The 16,541-nt window shown below is 59.9% G+C and overlaps 1 protein-coding gene across 1 annotated transcript in view; it reads right to left on the bottom strand.

Annotated features, from left to right (window-relative positions):
* JAKMIP3 (Janus kinase and microtubule interacting protein 3) overlaps positions 1-16,541 on the bottom strand; it is a 94,970-nt gene that overhangs the window by 16,184 nt on the left and 62,245 nt on the right. Inside the window, exons 10-21 of the mRNA XM_061162942.1 lie at positions 15,681-15,812; positions 15,215-15,343; positions 14,301-14,384; positions 13,247-13,309; positions 12,890-12,988; positions 12,332-12,430; positions 12,095-12,148; positions 8,889-8,954; positions 7,875-7,943; positions 7,716-7,793; positions 3,595-3,798; positions 2,174-2,248 (exon numbers count right to left, since the gene is read on the bottom strand). Of these exons, the coding sequence (XP_061018925.1) occupies positions 2,174-2,248; positions 3,595-3,798; positions 7,716-7,793; positions 7,875-7,943; positions 8,889-8,954; positions 12,095-12,148; positions 12,332-12,430; positions 12,890-12,988; positions 13,247-13,309; positions 14,301-14,384; positions 15,215-15,343; positions 15,681-15,812 (1,152 nt within the window). The remainder of the gene's footprint in view (positions 1-2,173; positions 2,249-3,594; positions 3,799-7,715; positions 7,794-7,874; positions 7,944-8,888; positions 8,955-12,094; positions 12,149-12,331; positions 12,431-12,889; positions 12,989-13,246; positions 13,310-14,300; positions 14,385-15,214; positions 15,344-15,680; positions 15,813-16,541) is intronic.

Here is a 16,541-nt window from a genome sequence, read left to right as displayed (position 1 = left end):
TTCATCTTGGGGGCTCGTCCGGGATCCTTCAGGACAAGATGGGCCTGATAATCTATGTGAGCCTACTTCTGCTGACTCCAGAAATCCTGAGTCTGCCGTTTGATCCTCAAGACAATGCCTTCCTGTCCTGGGCTCACTCCTATGCTGCATTCCACAATCGGTCTAACTGCTGGGTCTGCGGAGCACTCCCCTCTTCATCAGTGGAAGGCTTCCCGTGGTGGACATCTCCACTTCAAGGAAAAGACTTTCTCCAAGTCTGCAAATACCTTCGACAACAATCACATGTGATGCCTCTTCTTAAACTGATGACATCTAACAACCTTAAGATGGACTCATGTAACTATGGACATAATGTGACTTTTCATTTTGATTTTAACTTGGTTTAATGACTATTTTGCCTTACGTCTGTAACTGTATAATGGGGTTTTCTAACCGTCTAAAAGCTTTTAATTTAAAAATAGTTGTCCGAGCTCCTATGAGTGCCACAGCCTCCTCCTACTATTACTTGGAGCCCCTGGATCAGACATCCTCACCATGAGGATTAGGAGAATATGTTGCCTCACCAATTTAGGGACAATGCCCCTTGTCAGCTCGGAAGCAGTTATGGAATGAGACGCCCCTTTTCCCTAGGCAAAATAATTCTCCTAAAAGAAAAGGGGGGAATGAGAGAGTCATTTCCTAGGCAGGTTGATAAGAAGTCTAGGGGTCCCCAAGGAGAGAGAGGTCTGGGATATTCAAGGAGGAAGAAAGGACAACCTTTTTTACTTTTTTTCCTCTACATTCCTTAGGATTATATAACAATAATGTATCCTGCTTGAGGACAGTCTTTGGATTAAACCCTCTGGCTAATTCTGTTATCTTAAAACATAAATTATGGGAGTAGGTCTGGTCTTTACAAGGATGTATCCTGCCTGAGGCTAATCTTTGGATTAAACCTTCTGGCCAACCCTGTTATCTTAAAATGTAAATTATGGGAGTGGGTCTGGTGAGGTCTTTACAACCTCCAGATATTCTTTGGATTCATTGGAGAGTATATAACTCCATTGCTAACACTAGCAAAGGGGGTACTCTTTTGCCCCCTTCTGATGCCTATGTCAGAAGCCTTTTCTATCTCCTTTATACTTTAATAAAACTTTATTACACACACACACAAAAGATGCGAGAGGCGGCAGGGACTGCACTGCCTCGAGGCTGTGCACTGCCCTCCCCTCCCCTGCCCTCCCCAGCGCCCTGCCCCCATGAGCCTGGTGCCTGTAGGCACCCACCCAGGGGGCAGGCACGCCTCCCCTCCCAGGTTCCTTTTTGCCTGGCAAGTCGTGCCCCACCCACAGGGCTCCAGGGGCCTGTCACGGGCTCGGATTTGCCAGTTACCACCAAGACTGTCCAGCAGATGGCGGCAGAGTGCCCATGGAAGGGGCTGGTTTGGTCCACAGGAGGGTGGGCAGGGCCGCGGCGGGAACCAGCTCCAGGGGCTGCGTGCGGAGGGGTCGCCCACCAGGCTCCTCTGTGCCCGGGGTTTCCCAGGCCAGAATATGGAGTGGGTTGCCATTTCCTTCTCCAGGGGATCTCCCCAACCTAGGGATTGGACCCACGTCTCCTGCATTGCAGGCAGGTTCTCTACTGCTGAGCCACCAGGAAAGCCCACTAAAAGCCACTGAAACATCCTAAGTCACACACACAGAAAACTTAAATTAAAAATAAAATAAAACATCCAACTGTCCTAGAACTCAGGGAACCCCCCAGGAAAGAGCCAGGCTTGTCCCCATGGGCACCCCATCCACCCTGGATGGGCACTCTGTCCTGGACTCACAGAGCCAGGGGTTGGGGGGAGGGCTGGACAGTCCTCCCCGACCCCGAGCCACATGGCCCCAAACCAGCTGTACCCCAGCACCCACGGCTTCCCAGCTCAGCAGCCACAGTAAAGCACTCGCACGAGAGGGCCCCGGTCGCTGGGCCACAGGTCCCTCCGAAGCTGGGACACGGAGGCTGTGAGAGGCACGGTCCCGGGGGTGGCATGGCTGGGTCACCAAGGACAGGGTGTCCCCAGACCCCGTGCCCAGCCCCTGGCTTGGAGCCTCTTTCTGCCCGACAGCACCCCAGCCTCAGACCAGTGCTGCGTGACACCGGGAGCTACCGCCCGTCTCTGAGAGTCAGCCCCGAAGTTCACACTGACCTTCCTTACCTTTTCCTCCAGTTCCTTTATTTGTCTCTTCTGGGCTTCTATTCTTTCTTCTAATTCTTTAATTCTCTGCAATGTTCACAGGAGGAAAATCCTCAATAACCAGAATATTTGGGGAACCAGGTAGGAAAAGATCCCTCAGGATTTTCACCCATGCACTTGGCGGGCAAATCCCACAGAGCAGCCGTCACACCAGCCGCAGGGAGCAGGTGGAGCCTTGGGCTGCCCTCCCCACCGACTTCTGGGGCCTCAGCCGAAACGTGCCTGCCTCAGTCTCTCTGACACAGCCTTTCTGAATCTGCTCTTAGCGCCAGCAAAATAGCAGGCACCCCCCCCACCCCTTCCCCAGCCACATTCCCACCTCCTGCACCTTCAGATCACAAATCACAATGCTAGAGCCCAAGCAAACAGTAAGGGCCCGATTCATGGTCCTTCCCAGACGTCGCTACAGCAGTCCAAGGAGCAGACTGAAGGGTTGCAGAGCCAGTCACGGGGAGGACTTTGCTGGCAAGGCTGACCCCACAGTTGGAAAGCCTAGTCTTCACTGTGGTGCACAGAGTCCATCAGATGGATATGTATATCCATGCCTGACCTGGATGCCTGGCCTGGACCCTGGATGCACCTAGACTCTGACAATGCCCATCTGATGGGAGTGAGGGGTCCTCACACTGAACACTTTGGATCTGACAGCAAGGGTCTTGGTAGCCAACAGTCCTCTGGTGAGACATCAGCCCTGACACTCACAGGATGCCTGAGTTCACTAGTTTATCTGAACACGGAACACAGCCACGAGGCTCCTCCCAGGCCACACCACACACACAGGGGACCGGAGGCAAGTCTTACACACCAAGGCTGCTAGTCTGCCAGGGTCCCTCATCCCCCCCTTAGAAATGAACTGGCCAGAAAAACGGACTGGCCACACTGGTCCAAGGGCCCCAAGCGCCTGAAAGTCAGAAGAAGGTTCCCAAATCCCAGGCCCAGGAACTGCTCACTGTCCCCCAGACAACACCTTCTCTGGATCTTACCATTGAGGGAGGAGCCAGGGAAGAGACCGGTATCGGGGTCCCAGAAGGGGTATGTACCACCCAGAGGCCTGGGCAGGACAGCCCAACAGGCTGGTCTGGAGAGACAGGCAGTCTGGGAGGAGGGCCCCCCCGTGGGCAAGGCTAGTGGAGAGGATGGCCACTGGGCGCATGGGCACCTGGGAGGGCTCGGCCAGTGGAAAGCCCTGGCCAGGAAGGTATGGTCCTTGGAGTAATGGCCATCAGAAGGCGAGGCCACGAGAAGGCCCCCGCCAGCCCGTCACCCCTGGCCCCGTGGCGCCCCGCCCCTCCCAGAGGCCCCTCCCATAGGCTCCACCCCTGGCGCCACGCCCCTCCTGTAGGCCCCGCCCCCGCGGCATGCCCCTCCCTCACCTGCTGCGCCAGTTGCAAAAGCTCCATGCGCTCCCGCAGGATCTGGGCGTCCCGCTCGCGCAGCTCGCTCATGACCTGGCGCTTCCACTGCTCCATCGCCACCCCGAGCTTCTCGCGCTCCGCCTCCGACAGCAGCTCGGCTCCTTTGGCCCCGGCCTCCTGCTGCAGGGCGTCGTACAGCATGGCTTCCAGCTCCAGGATGTGCTGGGGGCGGGAGGGGACTCGTCAGGCCCGCCTTCTTCTCTGAGGACTGCCTGGGGCCGAGGCACCCCGCCTGGGAGCCAGGACACCTCCGGACCAGCCCGAAGAGGGGACTGCTGCCTCCTGGACCAGTTAAATGATGTTCTGGAGGGTGGAGCCAGTTCAGGAGTACTTATGTCAAGAGCATCCCTCCCATGCGATGTTTAAGGTGAAGTGAAACATTAAGGATGTCGGGTCAGCAGAATTCAAAGCTGCAGTAGGAGGTCGGCCAAACAGGCCGTGGACTGGGCAGGCGTCCCTTGAGGAAAGACCACAAAGGCTTCTTCCTTTGCTCACAACTTCACCAAACCCTGGGCTTCTGAGTCGCTAAAAGGAGGAAGGACGGTCCCCACGGGTTTGTCTGCAGTGATGCAGAGGGGCCAGGCTGTCAGCTCTGTGGCCCCAGTGCTGCCTGTGGGGATGACTCCTGCCCCTAAAGAAGCGTCAAGTCCTAACCCCTGGAATCTGTGAACATGGGTCATTTGGAAATAAGGTCTCCATGGATGTCAGCCAGCGCACCTGAGGTCAGACTGGGTTAGGGGACTCGATCCACTGACTCATGACCTCAGAAGAAGAGGGGATTGGTGACAGTCATTGATGATGAGGGGAAGCCAGGTGACGACAAAGGCAGAGACTGGGGTGGCGTGGCCACAAGCCCAGAACAACTGAGGCCCCAGGAGCTGGAACAGGCAGGCGGGCCTCCCCTGAGTCCTCTGACGGGGCGTGGCCCGGCCAGCACCTTGGGGTCAGGCTTCGGGCCTCCAGACTACGGTGCATACACCTGCCCCACGTCTCCTCCCTTCTGTCTGTCTGTCTGTCCTCCCCCCTGCTGCCTGCACACAAGGCCTCACCTTCACTTCAAGCCCCTGCGTGCCCAGCCTCTGCCTGCCTCACAGCTTCCTCTCCTCTGTCCATGGTACAGCTAACGACGCCCCGCCCGCAATGCCTGGGTGTGCTGCACTGGTCTAGGCTTCACTGCACGAAGCCCTCCAGCCCCCGCTTCCAGGCAGCAGGCACCCTCGTCAGCCCTGGCTCACGGTGAGGATGCTGAGGTGGGCTGCAGAGACCCCTGGGCTGGACCAGCTGCACAGGGCCTGCTGGGGGAGAGCAGGGTTCAGACATGGGGGGCTCCAGCCCCAGCCCTTGCACCCCCCGGGGGCTCATCATAGAGAGCCTGCTAGGCTGCTGCTCCCCGTTCAGTCAGTAGGTCGTGTCCGACTCTGAGACCCCATGGACTGCAGCACACCAGGCTTCCCTGTCCTTCGCCGTCTCCCAGAGCTTGCTCAATCTCCTGTGCTGTCAGCAGGCACCAAAACACAGACCTGGTCATAAATGACTGAGGACCCAGCAGTGCGACCTGCAGCACTTTCAAAGCTTGTTCCTCGGGAAATTTCACAGATACAATCTTGAAATAACCACATTCTTCCCATCAAACATGTACCCTCCCGGGAAATGTAACATTTCCTGTCATATCAGTAAGTAAGGATGTCACAGTCATCAGTGACTGCAGTCCTCCAATGTGTGCCGGTGAGCCCTGAGGAGACTCAGGAAGGAAAGAATGCCTGCCATCTAGCAGCCATCAGCTTGCAGCTGCTTCCCACGGTGAGCCCCAGGAAAGCTCAGGAAGGGAAAAGCGCAGGACACCGGCCCGGCCCGGGACAGCTGAGGTGCGCGTGAAAGAAACGGCTGCAGTGAGCCCAGACTCTCGCATCTTCCCATACACAGGAAGGCACTAAATTCCTTAACTTGGGTCATCTTGTTTTCTTTACTTCACAATAATCTTTTGATGTTCAGACTACCTGCCCTTTGTTGCAAAACTGAATCTGCCTGCAATGCGGGAGACCTGGGTCTGATCCTTGGGTTGGGAAGGTCATGTGGAGAAGGGAAAGGCTACCCTCTCCAGTATTCTGGCCTGGAGAATTCCATGGACAGTACTGTCTATGAGGTTGCAAAGAGGCGGACACGACTGAGTGACTTTCACTTGCCTCCTCTGAGCTGTTCTCTCAGGGTCACTTGAGATGCTGCCTCCTGGGTTTAAGTCCTAAAAGTTTCCACTGAATAAAACATAACTGTTAATTTTTAGGCTGTGACTATTTTTCAGGTCAACATTCCTCACAAATGAATGTTTTCTCTTCAGGCAAAATGACTACTGGACGTCCTTTTGGCTGAGTAGACATTTTAGGAAATGGGGGGAAAGAGCCCTTTGTTAATGTTATTGTTCTTGACAGCCACAAAATCAACTGTCCCCGGTCAGCTGTCACAGCCAGCTCACACCACACATCAGCTGCCCCTTCTTAGAGCAAAAGAGCTTAGTGCGTTTAAGATAAGCTCCAGCTTTCAAATAAAGGCAGCTGAGTGTGGGGCTTAGCTCTCACATCACAGTGACTTCACCCCCAGCCTGTGGGCAGAGATGGTCTGACCTTGCTCACGCGATGCAGCAGCTTGAGCCACGGCCACCCAGATGCCCAGAACCCGGCTCTGTGCCCAGGGCCTGCCCCAGAGTGAGGACTGCCCTTCCCCCTGAAATCCCAGCTGTGGCTCCGGTGCTTACAGCAGGGGGGCTGTGAAAGCTGGCAGGCCTCCCTGCCACGACATCCCAAGGTGGGTAGGTGCCCCCTCCTGCACGGGGTTCTGTCAGCGGCAGATAAAATGGCTAACTGTCCAGCAGGAAGTGCAGGCTTAACTCCAGAGTCAAGAAAACCAGGGTTGGGAACTTTCCTGGTGGTTCAGCAGGTAAGCATCTGCCTTCCAATTCAGAGGATGCAGGTTCAATCCCTGGTCAGGGAACTGAGATCCCACATGTTGTGAGACAATGAGAGAAGCCTTCCAGCAGCAACATGGGGAGCCCGTGTGCCTCAAGGGGTACCCAGTGAGGCCACAAGAGAAAAGAAAGAAAACCAGGGTGGACAGCACAGCATGCAGCCTTCCTGCCAACACTGCAGAGAGGGGGCCCCGGACGACGGCACACAGGGAGCAGCCCTGACAGTCGTCCCACGAGGGAGGACCCAGCGTCTCCACAGCCCCAAGGCGTCCCTCGGGGCTGTGTGATGGAGCCCCCACCCACCGTCCCAGGGTGACACTTTCTGTTCCTCCAGCCACCGCCGTGGACCACGTGTCAGCACCCACTCACAGTGCACTCTGAAGGCGGGGGACAGAGGCCCACACCACCGGGAAGGACCGTCCTGCCCGTGACTCTGACCCACAGGTGCGCTTACGGCTGCAGAGGGAGCACGGGCCCCGCTCCTGCAGGAGGCTTCCCTGTTGAGCCCAGTCTGGGGAGCTAAGTGTGACATTGATTCGGGGGTTGCCTTGAAACAGAAAGGCTGCCTGAGGTGCATGAAGTTTCTCCCCACGTTCTCCAGCTCACTTCAGTGAGGGCTCACTGACGCGATGGAGAGAAGAGGCTCGGCTCTCGGGGTCGACCCCACACGGGGCCTCCTTTTGGGTTCGTCTGGGGACAGGTCTCCTGCAGAGCAGGCGGGTGTGCAAAGGGCAGGTGAGCAGCTCGCGATGCCGGTGGACAGGGAGAGAGGACGGACAGACACTCAGCTATGTTCCTTTCATTCATAAATGCATCATTTCAATAAATCCTGTTTTCTCAGCTCAATTCAAATACCCACTGACCTCTGCTCATTTGCCTGTGCTCCTGGGGCCAAGGCTGGCCAAAGGGGCAGTAAGGCGCCCTCAGAACTCGTTGGGCAAGGACTCTCCAGCAGGAGAAATTCAGAGAGTGACCTCAAGCCAGTCATACCGGGCGCAGGCCCTTCCCAGGCAGGCCTGAGTCCACGTGGCCCCTGAGACACATGCTGGCTGCGGAACACCTTCCCTGTTTCTGCCCAAATCTGCATGGCCGGGCATTCCACGGGCCGTGCTGTGCTCACCTTATGAGCCTGGTCCAAGCACTGCTTCCGGTAGTCTAGCTCCTCATCCAGGTAGCCCTTCTGCTTACTGAACAGCTCCTGGAACACAAGGGGACCCGCGTCTGGGCTTCGCGTGTCGGACGTGGTGGCACGGGGCTGCGGGCCCAGGCGTGCACCCACCTTCTCACTTTCCAGGTCCACCATCTTCCGCTGCAGGGCCGACTCCGTCTCCTCGATCTGCTGCAGCCACTGGGTACAGACAGAGGGTCCCAGCGACTGTGAGCCCCCGGGTCACCATTCAGTCAGCAGAGCCCACCTCCCCAGCTCTGGGGAGACAGCCTGGGGGGAGGCCGCCCCTGTCCTTTCTGCTCTTCCTCGGGGAGGGAGGGCTCAGCCCCTGCGGGAATCAGGGCTGGGCAGGCATCATGGGCTCCGTGTGCCCAGCATGCAGGCCAGGCCTGGGCCCACCCCACAACCCCGCCTGGCGTCCAGGGAGCCTGCCCTCCCACACCCCTGGGAGAGGAGGGGTGTCAGGTGGCCTGTGCTCCCAGGAGCTGGCCTCTGAACTCCTACTTATGGGGACAGGCCTCCATGCCCTGCTGGAGGCCTGTGGGACAGGGGCGCTCACCGCAGGCCTACCAGCAGGTTCTGGCTACAGGTGGGACAGGGGCGGGCAACCAGGAGCAGGCGGGTGGTCCTGGGAGCAGAGAAACTGGAGGGCGGGGAGCCAGGTGGGCGGCTCCCAGAGCAGGGTCCCGGCAGGGCAAGCAGAGGCAACAAGGTGAGCGCAGCACGGCCGCTGGAACGCCCGGCCGTGCGGGTTTGGGCAGAAACGGGGAAGGTGTTCCGCGGCCCGCATGTGTCTCAGGGGCCACGTGGACTCAGGCCTGCCTGGGTAGGGCCTGCACCCGGTGTGACTGGCGTGGGCTCACTCTGAATTTCTCTAACAGACCCACCATGACTCTGGCCTCTGGGGAAATCAGGGCAGAGCTGGCCTTGGGGAGACATGCATGGTGGGTGCTGTCTGACCCATGTGTGTGCCCAGGCCTCCCGAGCAGCCAGGTTTAGTGGACCCCGCCCTCCCACTGCCAGCTCCCATCCCAGCCCCTGGGGGCCCCCCCTCCCAAGGAGAGCATCTCCTCTGAACTGAGCCAGAGAGGGACCTGGCCCTCCCCCGAGCGCATCCACTGTTACCTTCTCGGCCAAGGTCAGGACTGTCCTGGCTTGTATGACGACCACTTGCTCCTCGTTGGTCAGATTCTGCATTCAAGAGCAGAATTCTCATATGATCAGAGGGAGTGCCTTCTGGGGTGGTGAGTTTTGGTGACGGGTGCTGGGTGGGGCGGGGGGGGGGTGACAGGATTTGGTGGGGGTGGGTGGAGTGTGCTCAGTTGGGGGGTGAGTGAGGGGCTGGGTGGGGGGCGTGGGTGATGGGTGTTGGGTGGGGGGTGAGTGATGGGGCTGGGGGGGCGTTGACAGGCGCTGGGTCGGGGGGTGGGGTGACGGGCGCTGGGTGGATGAGTGATAGGGTTTGGTGGGGTGGGTGATGGGCGCTGGGTCGGGGTGGGGGGTGGGTGACGGGCATTTGGAAGGGGTGGGTGGGGGTGGGTGACAGGCGCTGGGTGGTTGAGTGATAGGGTTTGGTGGGGGTGGGCGATGGGTGCTCAGTGGCGGGGTGAGTGATGGGTACTTGGTGGGGGTGAGTAACAGGGCTGGGTGGGGTGGGTGACGGGCGCTCGCAAGGGGTGGGTGACCAGTGTTCAGTGAGCATGGGGGAGCTGGGGTCACAGCTAAATGTCACTGTTATGAACAGGCCCTCCTGGGAGGCTCTAACCCCCTTCGCTCTTGGCCTTGCTGACTCCCACTGAGCCCCTGGCTTGTCCCTCTGGCCCTCTCACTGCAGGCGACCACGCCTAAGTGGCCAGGGAGCAGGATGGGATGGTGGGTGGCGGAAAGAGCAGCCAGGCTTCCGTACTCTGTCCGGATTCTTACTCAAAGCCAGCTCTCCTCACGTGTGGCCTGAATTATTAAAGCACCGCTTACAAATGTGAAGCAAAGATCAAACATCCCTGCTGCTTTGCCTTCTTCCTGCGTGTTTTATTCATGCCTCATCCCAACGGGTCCACCGGGGTGGTCCTTCTGGGCAGGGTGACCCTGGCCTTGGGCCGGCGGGCCTCCTCAGAGGGTGTCCCACCTGCATGAACACCAGGGGCTGGAGGGGACGAGCTGGGCTGTCCCCAGGGCTGGGCCCAGCCGGGGGCCGCCGGGGGGTCATGGAGAGCAGAGGCAAGTGGCAAGGAGCCTGCCGGGGTCACGGAGTTGAGGGCGGCCCCCACACCCCAGAACCTGCCTGATTCAAGGCCACCTGCCCCGAAAGCCCTCCTGCCTCTCTCCCTCTGCAGCATGGGGTCTCTCACCACCGGGGGCAGGGGTCAGCACGGGTGGGGGCTGGTGGCCAGCTGCTGGGCACAGAGGCAGGCTCTGTGCTTGGGCAGGCTGCACCCTGACATGCCGTGGTGCTGGAGCTGGGCGTCCCATCCCTGTGGCTCCAGGGAGGCTAGCCAGGCGGTGCCCTAGCCCCCAGGGCAGGGCCCGGTCTGAGGGGTGGGACTGGGCGGGGGGCTGCAGGGTGACTGAGGGAATCCACCAGCATGTGGTCAGACCAGCCTGAAGGGCTGGCGCTGTGCACGGGGTGAGCAGCCTGGCCGGGCCCCTCCTGCTCTCCCAGAGGTGGCCGCGACCTGGGCCCTCTCTGCCTCCCCCGGTGACCTGTCCGCCCTGAACGCCAGGGCAGCAGTGGTGAGCCCAGCAGGGGGGACAGGTCTGTGGTGCCCCCGCCCGCCTCTCTGCTCCAGGCCATAGGCCCCGACTTCTAAGGAGACCGAGGTCTGGGGCTCAGGTGCCCTGTGGCCAGCGGGAGGCCACAGCCTCATCAGGAGTGGCCTGGAGAACGGTGGCCACAGCCTCTGTGTGCCCTGGCCGAGACGGTGACAGAGGCAGGCTGTCCCTGTCCCTGCCTGAAGTGTGTCCACATGCACAACATCAGACCTGGGGATGCCCCATGGCCCTTCAGGAACCACCGAGGGTCATTGCATAAAACTGGCAATGCGTCCTCTGTCCCCGTCTCTGAGGCCATATGACGGCTCCAGGGCAAGTGCCCCTGGCGCTCCAGGGGGCAGCTGCGGGGCTGGGGGACTGGGCAGGCCTGGGCTCGTCCTTAGGGCCAACACGGCAGCTCTGAGCCCCTGGGTGGTGCCCTCTGGGGCCTCAGTCTGTCCGGCTGTGAACTGAAAGGCTCCCTGGAGCCCTTGGCGGGGCTGGTACTCGGGCTGAGCCCGGAGCCCACGGTGACGACGGCCATCCTGCTGTGGCCCGCTGCCTCCGCTGCCCGCAGCTGAGGTGGAGCGAGGGGTCCGAGCCGGGGTGGGGGCGCGGCAGGTATGGCCAGGAGCGCCTCCCTGTGGAAGCCGCCCCACCCTCCCCCCTTCCTGCTTCCCACCTAAAGGGCGGAGTCGGGGGCAGGGAGGAGGGCTTCCTATCAGCGCAGGGCCCTGAACACTCGGAAGCTGCTGGGAGAACTGGCCCTGAGGATGTGCAGAAGCACCTGGGTTCTGGTATACACGCGTGAGTGTGAGAGAGTGTGTGTGCACGCACGTGCGTTTTTTCCTCCATCTCTCCCATGAAGTGCACCTATCCTAGTGCTTTGATCTCTCTTGAGAACAGTGAGCAGGATGTGGAGCCCAGGGTGCTTCACAAGGAGGCTGAGTACTTATGAGGGGACATTCTGGGGTGTGGGCGGGGCCCTCTGCCAGCACCGTTGGTCCCCCTCACCATTGGGCAGTAACAAGTACAGGAGGGGGCGTGGGGGGTGAACAGGGAACAGACGGAAGGGTGGCGGAGGACAGACGATGGGCGGAGGGTGGACGGAGGGGTGCACTCATTCAGCAATTCCCATTCTTTTGAGGAATTTGCTGAAGAGATCGGGACTCTGCCCTAAGTGAGATTCGGAGATTATTCATAGGCTCTGCCCCTCCACCAAAACTAGGTGAGAAGCCCTGAGTTCCAGCAGTCTAAGTCAGACAGGACTGAGTGACTGAACTGAACTGAAGGCAGCCCAAGGACCCCCAGCCCCCAGCCCCACCAAGGATGCGGAAGAACTTCAAGACTGAGAGGGGTTCAGAAACTGAGAACACGGGGCCAGAAGCATCGCTGCTGGAGGAATCGGGAACACTGTGAGAAAGAACGGGATTTCTCGTGAACGCCAGAGTGCTGGTGAGCACGTCTGGAGGTGGGAGCGCGTGGGGCAGGGGCCGGGCAACACGGGACTCACAGGGGCCCTGGGCCGTGCAGGGTGGCGCGCGGGGAGGCATGCACGAGTCAGGAGAGCAACCTACACTTACGGCGTTGTCCCCCAGCAGGTCCAGCTTCTTCATCAGCTCCGAGACCAGGATGTCCTAGAAGCAGAGAGACAGCCGTGCTGGGCCAGGCTCTGGGGCGGGGCGGGGGGGTGTGGGGGGCGCGTGGGGGGTTGTGGGGGACGTGTGGGGACGTGGGGGGTGTGTGGGGGTGTGGGGGACGTGGGGGGCATGGAAGCATAGGGGGGCAAGGCAGGCAGGAGGGCGGGGCCAGGGCGTTACCGGCACGCCTTCTGCCTCGCAGTACGCCTGCAGGGGGCTCTTCCCATCCACGAAGGGGGTGTGGTGGAAGGTGATGGCCGGCGACTTTCTCTCCCTCTCCTAAGACAGACAGCAGAAGGCTGGGCACACGGGTGTCCCCTCCCTCCTGGGAGGGCAGTGCGGGGGCCCCCCGGGGACACCGTGAGAATACGAAGTCCACTGAACACAGTCAACGTGGTCTTTGTGAAAACAAGACCCTGGCTGCCGCAGCACTGGTCACACCCTTTGGACCTGCCCAGGGGACAGCCTGAGTGGATGCTGACGGGAGTGACAGGGGACCTCGGAGCCCAGATGGCCCCCGGGACTGGCTCCCGCCTGGGAAGCCCGCTGTCTGGTGCCCTGAGGGGCTGGGGCAAAGGGAGGTCCTGGAGCTGTGTGTGGATGCTGCTGCTGTTTTTTGTCTTCCTCCAAGTGACAGGGCGGGACTCACAGCCTGGGTGGCAGCGGCTAGGGACAGCTCTCTGCCAGGCCCGCCGGCCCCTGCCCCCCACCCCATCCCCAGTCCCCCACACCCCACACCTCCAGCTCCAGGATCCGGAACTCCAGCAGCTCGTTCTGGTCCTTTGCATCCTGGACTTCGTGTTTCAGCCGAGCCTCTTCAGTCTCCATTTGTTTAATCTGTAAAACAAAGAACAGGAGGCACCCTGGAGGTCACCGGAGGCCAACCCCACTTCCCTGACAGCTGCTGGCGTTGCAGGGACAACTGCCTGGCCCAAGGCCCCATCCAGAGCCCTCCCTCCAGGGTGAGTCCACAGAGGGCCTTCTGGCAGAGACTGGGTGGGTCCCCAGCCCTGGGCAGCGGGTGGGCAGCTGGGGATTCCTGCCTTTCCAGGGAAGCAGCCGGCCTCTCAGACAGACGGGATGGGGCGGGTGTACCTTTTCCACCAGCTCCTGATTTCTCCGAAACAGCGCTTGCTTCTCTTCAATCCACTTCATATCCTTGAAAAGGAAATTGAAGCCGAGAAATAAATGCAATGAAGGATACAGCTGTGATTTACATCACGGTTCAGCAGGACAGAGGACGTGATGAAAGGACTCAACATCCAGCTTCTGAAGTAACCAAGAGTGGAGCGCCTGTCCTGTGGCTGATGAAAACCCAGGTTCCCCTGTTTTCTTGGAGGGTCTCAAATAGAAGTGGATGGCACCCAGGCTCGTGTGAGCCAAGGCCAGGCGCCCACATGGACGCCACAGGTCTAGGGGACCCCGACACGTAGCCAGCAGGAGCGAGGGGGTTGAGCTGGCATGGAGAGGACAGGTGCAGTCCTGGGTGACCACAGGGGCCTCCGCACCAGACTCGGGGCCTCGGACACTCCGGTGAGGATGTGGCAGCGAGGCCGGGCAGTCACTCAGGCTCTTGCCCTGTCTGTCCGTCCAGCCGTGCACTGAGCAGTTGACACCCCAGGGCCTCTGTGGGTCTGCACTGCGCTTGGCTGTGAGCCAGGCCGTCTCTCACCCGCACCCTCCCAGCCCCCATAGACGTCCTCCGGCCTCATCCTGCGTCCAGCTGCAGCTGGACCATCCACAGGTCAGGGGGCTGCTCAGAGACCACGGACAGAGGCCCTTCCCTGGGATCTGAGGAGCCCAGAGGTGCTGGCAGTCCCAGGGACTGAGGGGAGTGATGACAAAGCCCTGGGGCCTGGGCTCCCGGCCCTGAGCAAGGAGGTGGATGGGACTTCCAGTCAAGCCCAGAGAGGCTTGGTCAGGAGAATTCGTGCCTCGTTCCAGGCATACTGTGGAAATCTTCCAAATACACATTGCTCCCACCTGTAAATCTTTTACTGAGGTGTGATATATACACAGCAGAGGGAGCTGGGGAGCGAGTCTTCAGTGTGCAGACAAGAGCCCTCACCCACGTACACAACCGCAGACCACCGCCCTCACTGGGGGCACGGCAGCCCAGGGGCCCTGGGGCCCAGGCCCACGCGCTCACCTGCCCTTGCTCAGCCAGGGCCTTCTCCAGGTCCTCGATCCGCGCCTGCGACCTCTGAACGTCCGCCTGCAGCTGCTCACGGGTCTGTAGGATGGGAGGAGACATACATCAAACTTTCCCTAAGAGCTGAGCGGCCCCCTCAGACCTGACTTTCAGGACACTGTCTGCCAGCAAGGAATGCTCTGGAATAAAGGGAGAACTTGGAGGCTTAGTGACTTCGCTTAGATTACAGGGGATGATCTGTGGGTTCATTTGGGGGATTATTGGGGAAATCCTCATTTACAGGATGAAAGAGGAGATTTGAGCAGCTGGGTGCTGGCTGGAGGGGGTTGGCTTAGTCCTGGGGAGGACAGAGACTGGGACACATACAGCCGGGTGGCTGAGAGACCTGCCCGGCACAGCCCCCAGGCACGTCCCTTCCCTTATGGAGCCTCTGGCCGCCCTGGGTTCACCTCCATTCCCGGACTTTGCTTTCCCTTTCTTCCCCAGAGCCCGTCCTCCTTTAGAAGCCCTGGGCTCCCTGGTGCATAAACGTCCCCTGCCCAGCCCGCCTGTCCTCTACAGGCTCCACCCTCCCTGGAGTTCACTTGCTGTCACAGGGGCCAGGCTGCAGGGCACTTCATCTCAATGGGCACCCCGGATCCCTGGGAATGGCTTTCAGGGCAAATGGACGAGAGTGGTGGGGCCGCCAGGCACAGGATGTGAGATGCCTCAACTCAGGAGGGCAGGGCAGCCCACCCCTGCCTGGGCCCACCCGCTACCAAGTGACCGCCAGAGTGGCATCCCTGGGGCCTGACCGTGACCGCGGGAGGGGAGGGCCCGACCCGGAAGGCACACGTGTCCCTGCCGAGGCCGGGGGGCAAGCGGGGAGCCCGGCAGAAGCCGGAACGTCGTGGAGTGGAAGTCAGTTAGACCTTAACTTCTCGCTCTGCGTCCAGCGTCCCTCCGACCTGCTCCTGCAGCAGCGCGTAGGCCCGCTGCAGGGCCTGGTACTCCATGGTCAGCTGGCGGAACCGCAGCTCTGTCTCCTCCTTGGCCATGCCCTGGAGAGGCGCACGGAGACACCAGTCAGCCACGCCTCTGCCCAGGGACCCGGGACACAGGCCCTGACCCCTGGGGTGAATGGCCGAGCTGGCTGCTCGGGTGAACCTCTCGGGCCAGCAGCTGGGGCCAGGGACTCAGCTGGGGCCCCCTGCCAGCCAGGGGGTCCTGACCCTGCACCCTGGGTGCTGGTGCCCACCCGCTGCTGGGTGGTTCAGACTCCCCCCTTGAGAGGGTGGGAGTGCTCTATACCACTCTGCAGAGGGGACCCAGTACAGTGATGTGAAGGCGGACAGGAACAGCCAGGTAGGCCTGTCCTGAAGCCCCATGGGAGGTTACCTCCTCCAGGTCGTCGTCTGGGGTGCATGGGGTCTGGTCTGTCCTGTCTGTTTGGTAAGAGATGGAAGAACCGTCGGACTCCAGAGAAGCCTCTTCATCATATCCAAAGAAGGTCTCCACGACAACCGGCTTCTGACCAAAAGGGACCGTGTTAATCCAAACCCGGACCACTGGCTGGCCGAGCTGCCAGCTCCGTAGAGGCCTCCTCTGCTGCCCAGCTGTGGGGTCAGCTGCCTGGCTGCCCCCCGGTGCACCCGGTATCTATCCTGGGCACCCTGGGTGTCTATCCCCCGGCACTGCTCAGGCCCACCAACCTTGACCAAGGCCTCCACTATCTTACCTGGGCTGGTAGAGGGCAGAGTGGGACACGGCCCTCCTAATGGCCTTTCTAGGGGCCAGACAAGCCTGTATTTGTGCCTAGGAGTGTCTACAGGCCTGTATGAGGATCACTGTTGGTTGTTCCAAAACCAAACCAAAAAATGTTATTTTGTAAAAGGCAGGATACAAGTTAGATCCTTTGGGAATGTTCTGGGAATGTTTCCCAAATCTCATTTAATAAAAATCACAGGTTTATCAAAAAGAACTGTGCCTCAAAGAAACATCCCAGGTCTATCAAGTTCTCAAGGGGCGCAGGTCTGCTGGGGAAGGACACAGGGATGCCACCTGCAGTCCTGGCTGGATGCGGGCGCCAGCGGTGGGAGGGCCAGGCCCATGGATAACTCCTCCTCCTTGTTATTACTGTCATGAACCCACATCTCTTCTTGGAAATTTAAAGGAAACCAGGTTGGGTTTTTTAATTTAAAGTATAAACAGAGTACTCGCTCTGGGTCCTGTTTTGGTTACTTCATAATAACAATTTTT

This window comes from Dama dama, chromosome 15, assembly GCF_033118175.1.
Source record: "Dama dama isolate Ldn47 chromosome 15, ASM3311817v1, whole genome shotgun sequence".
NCBI classification, from domain to species: Eukaryota; Metazoa; Chordata; class Mammalia; order Artiodactyla; family Cervidae; genus Dama; species Dama dama.
Note: the sequence above shows the minus strand (reverse complement) of the source record. Positions and strands in the feature narration are given on the sequence as shown.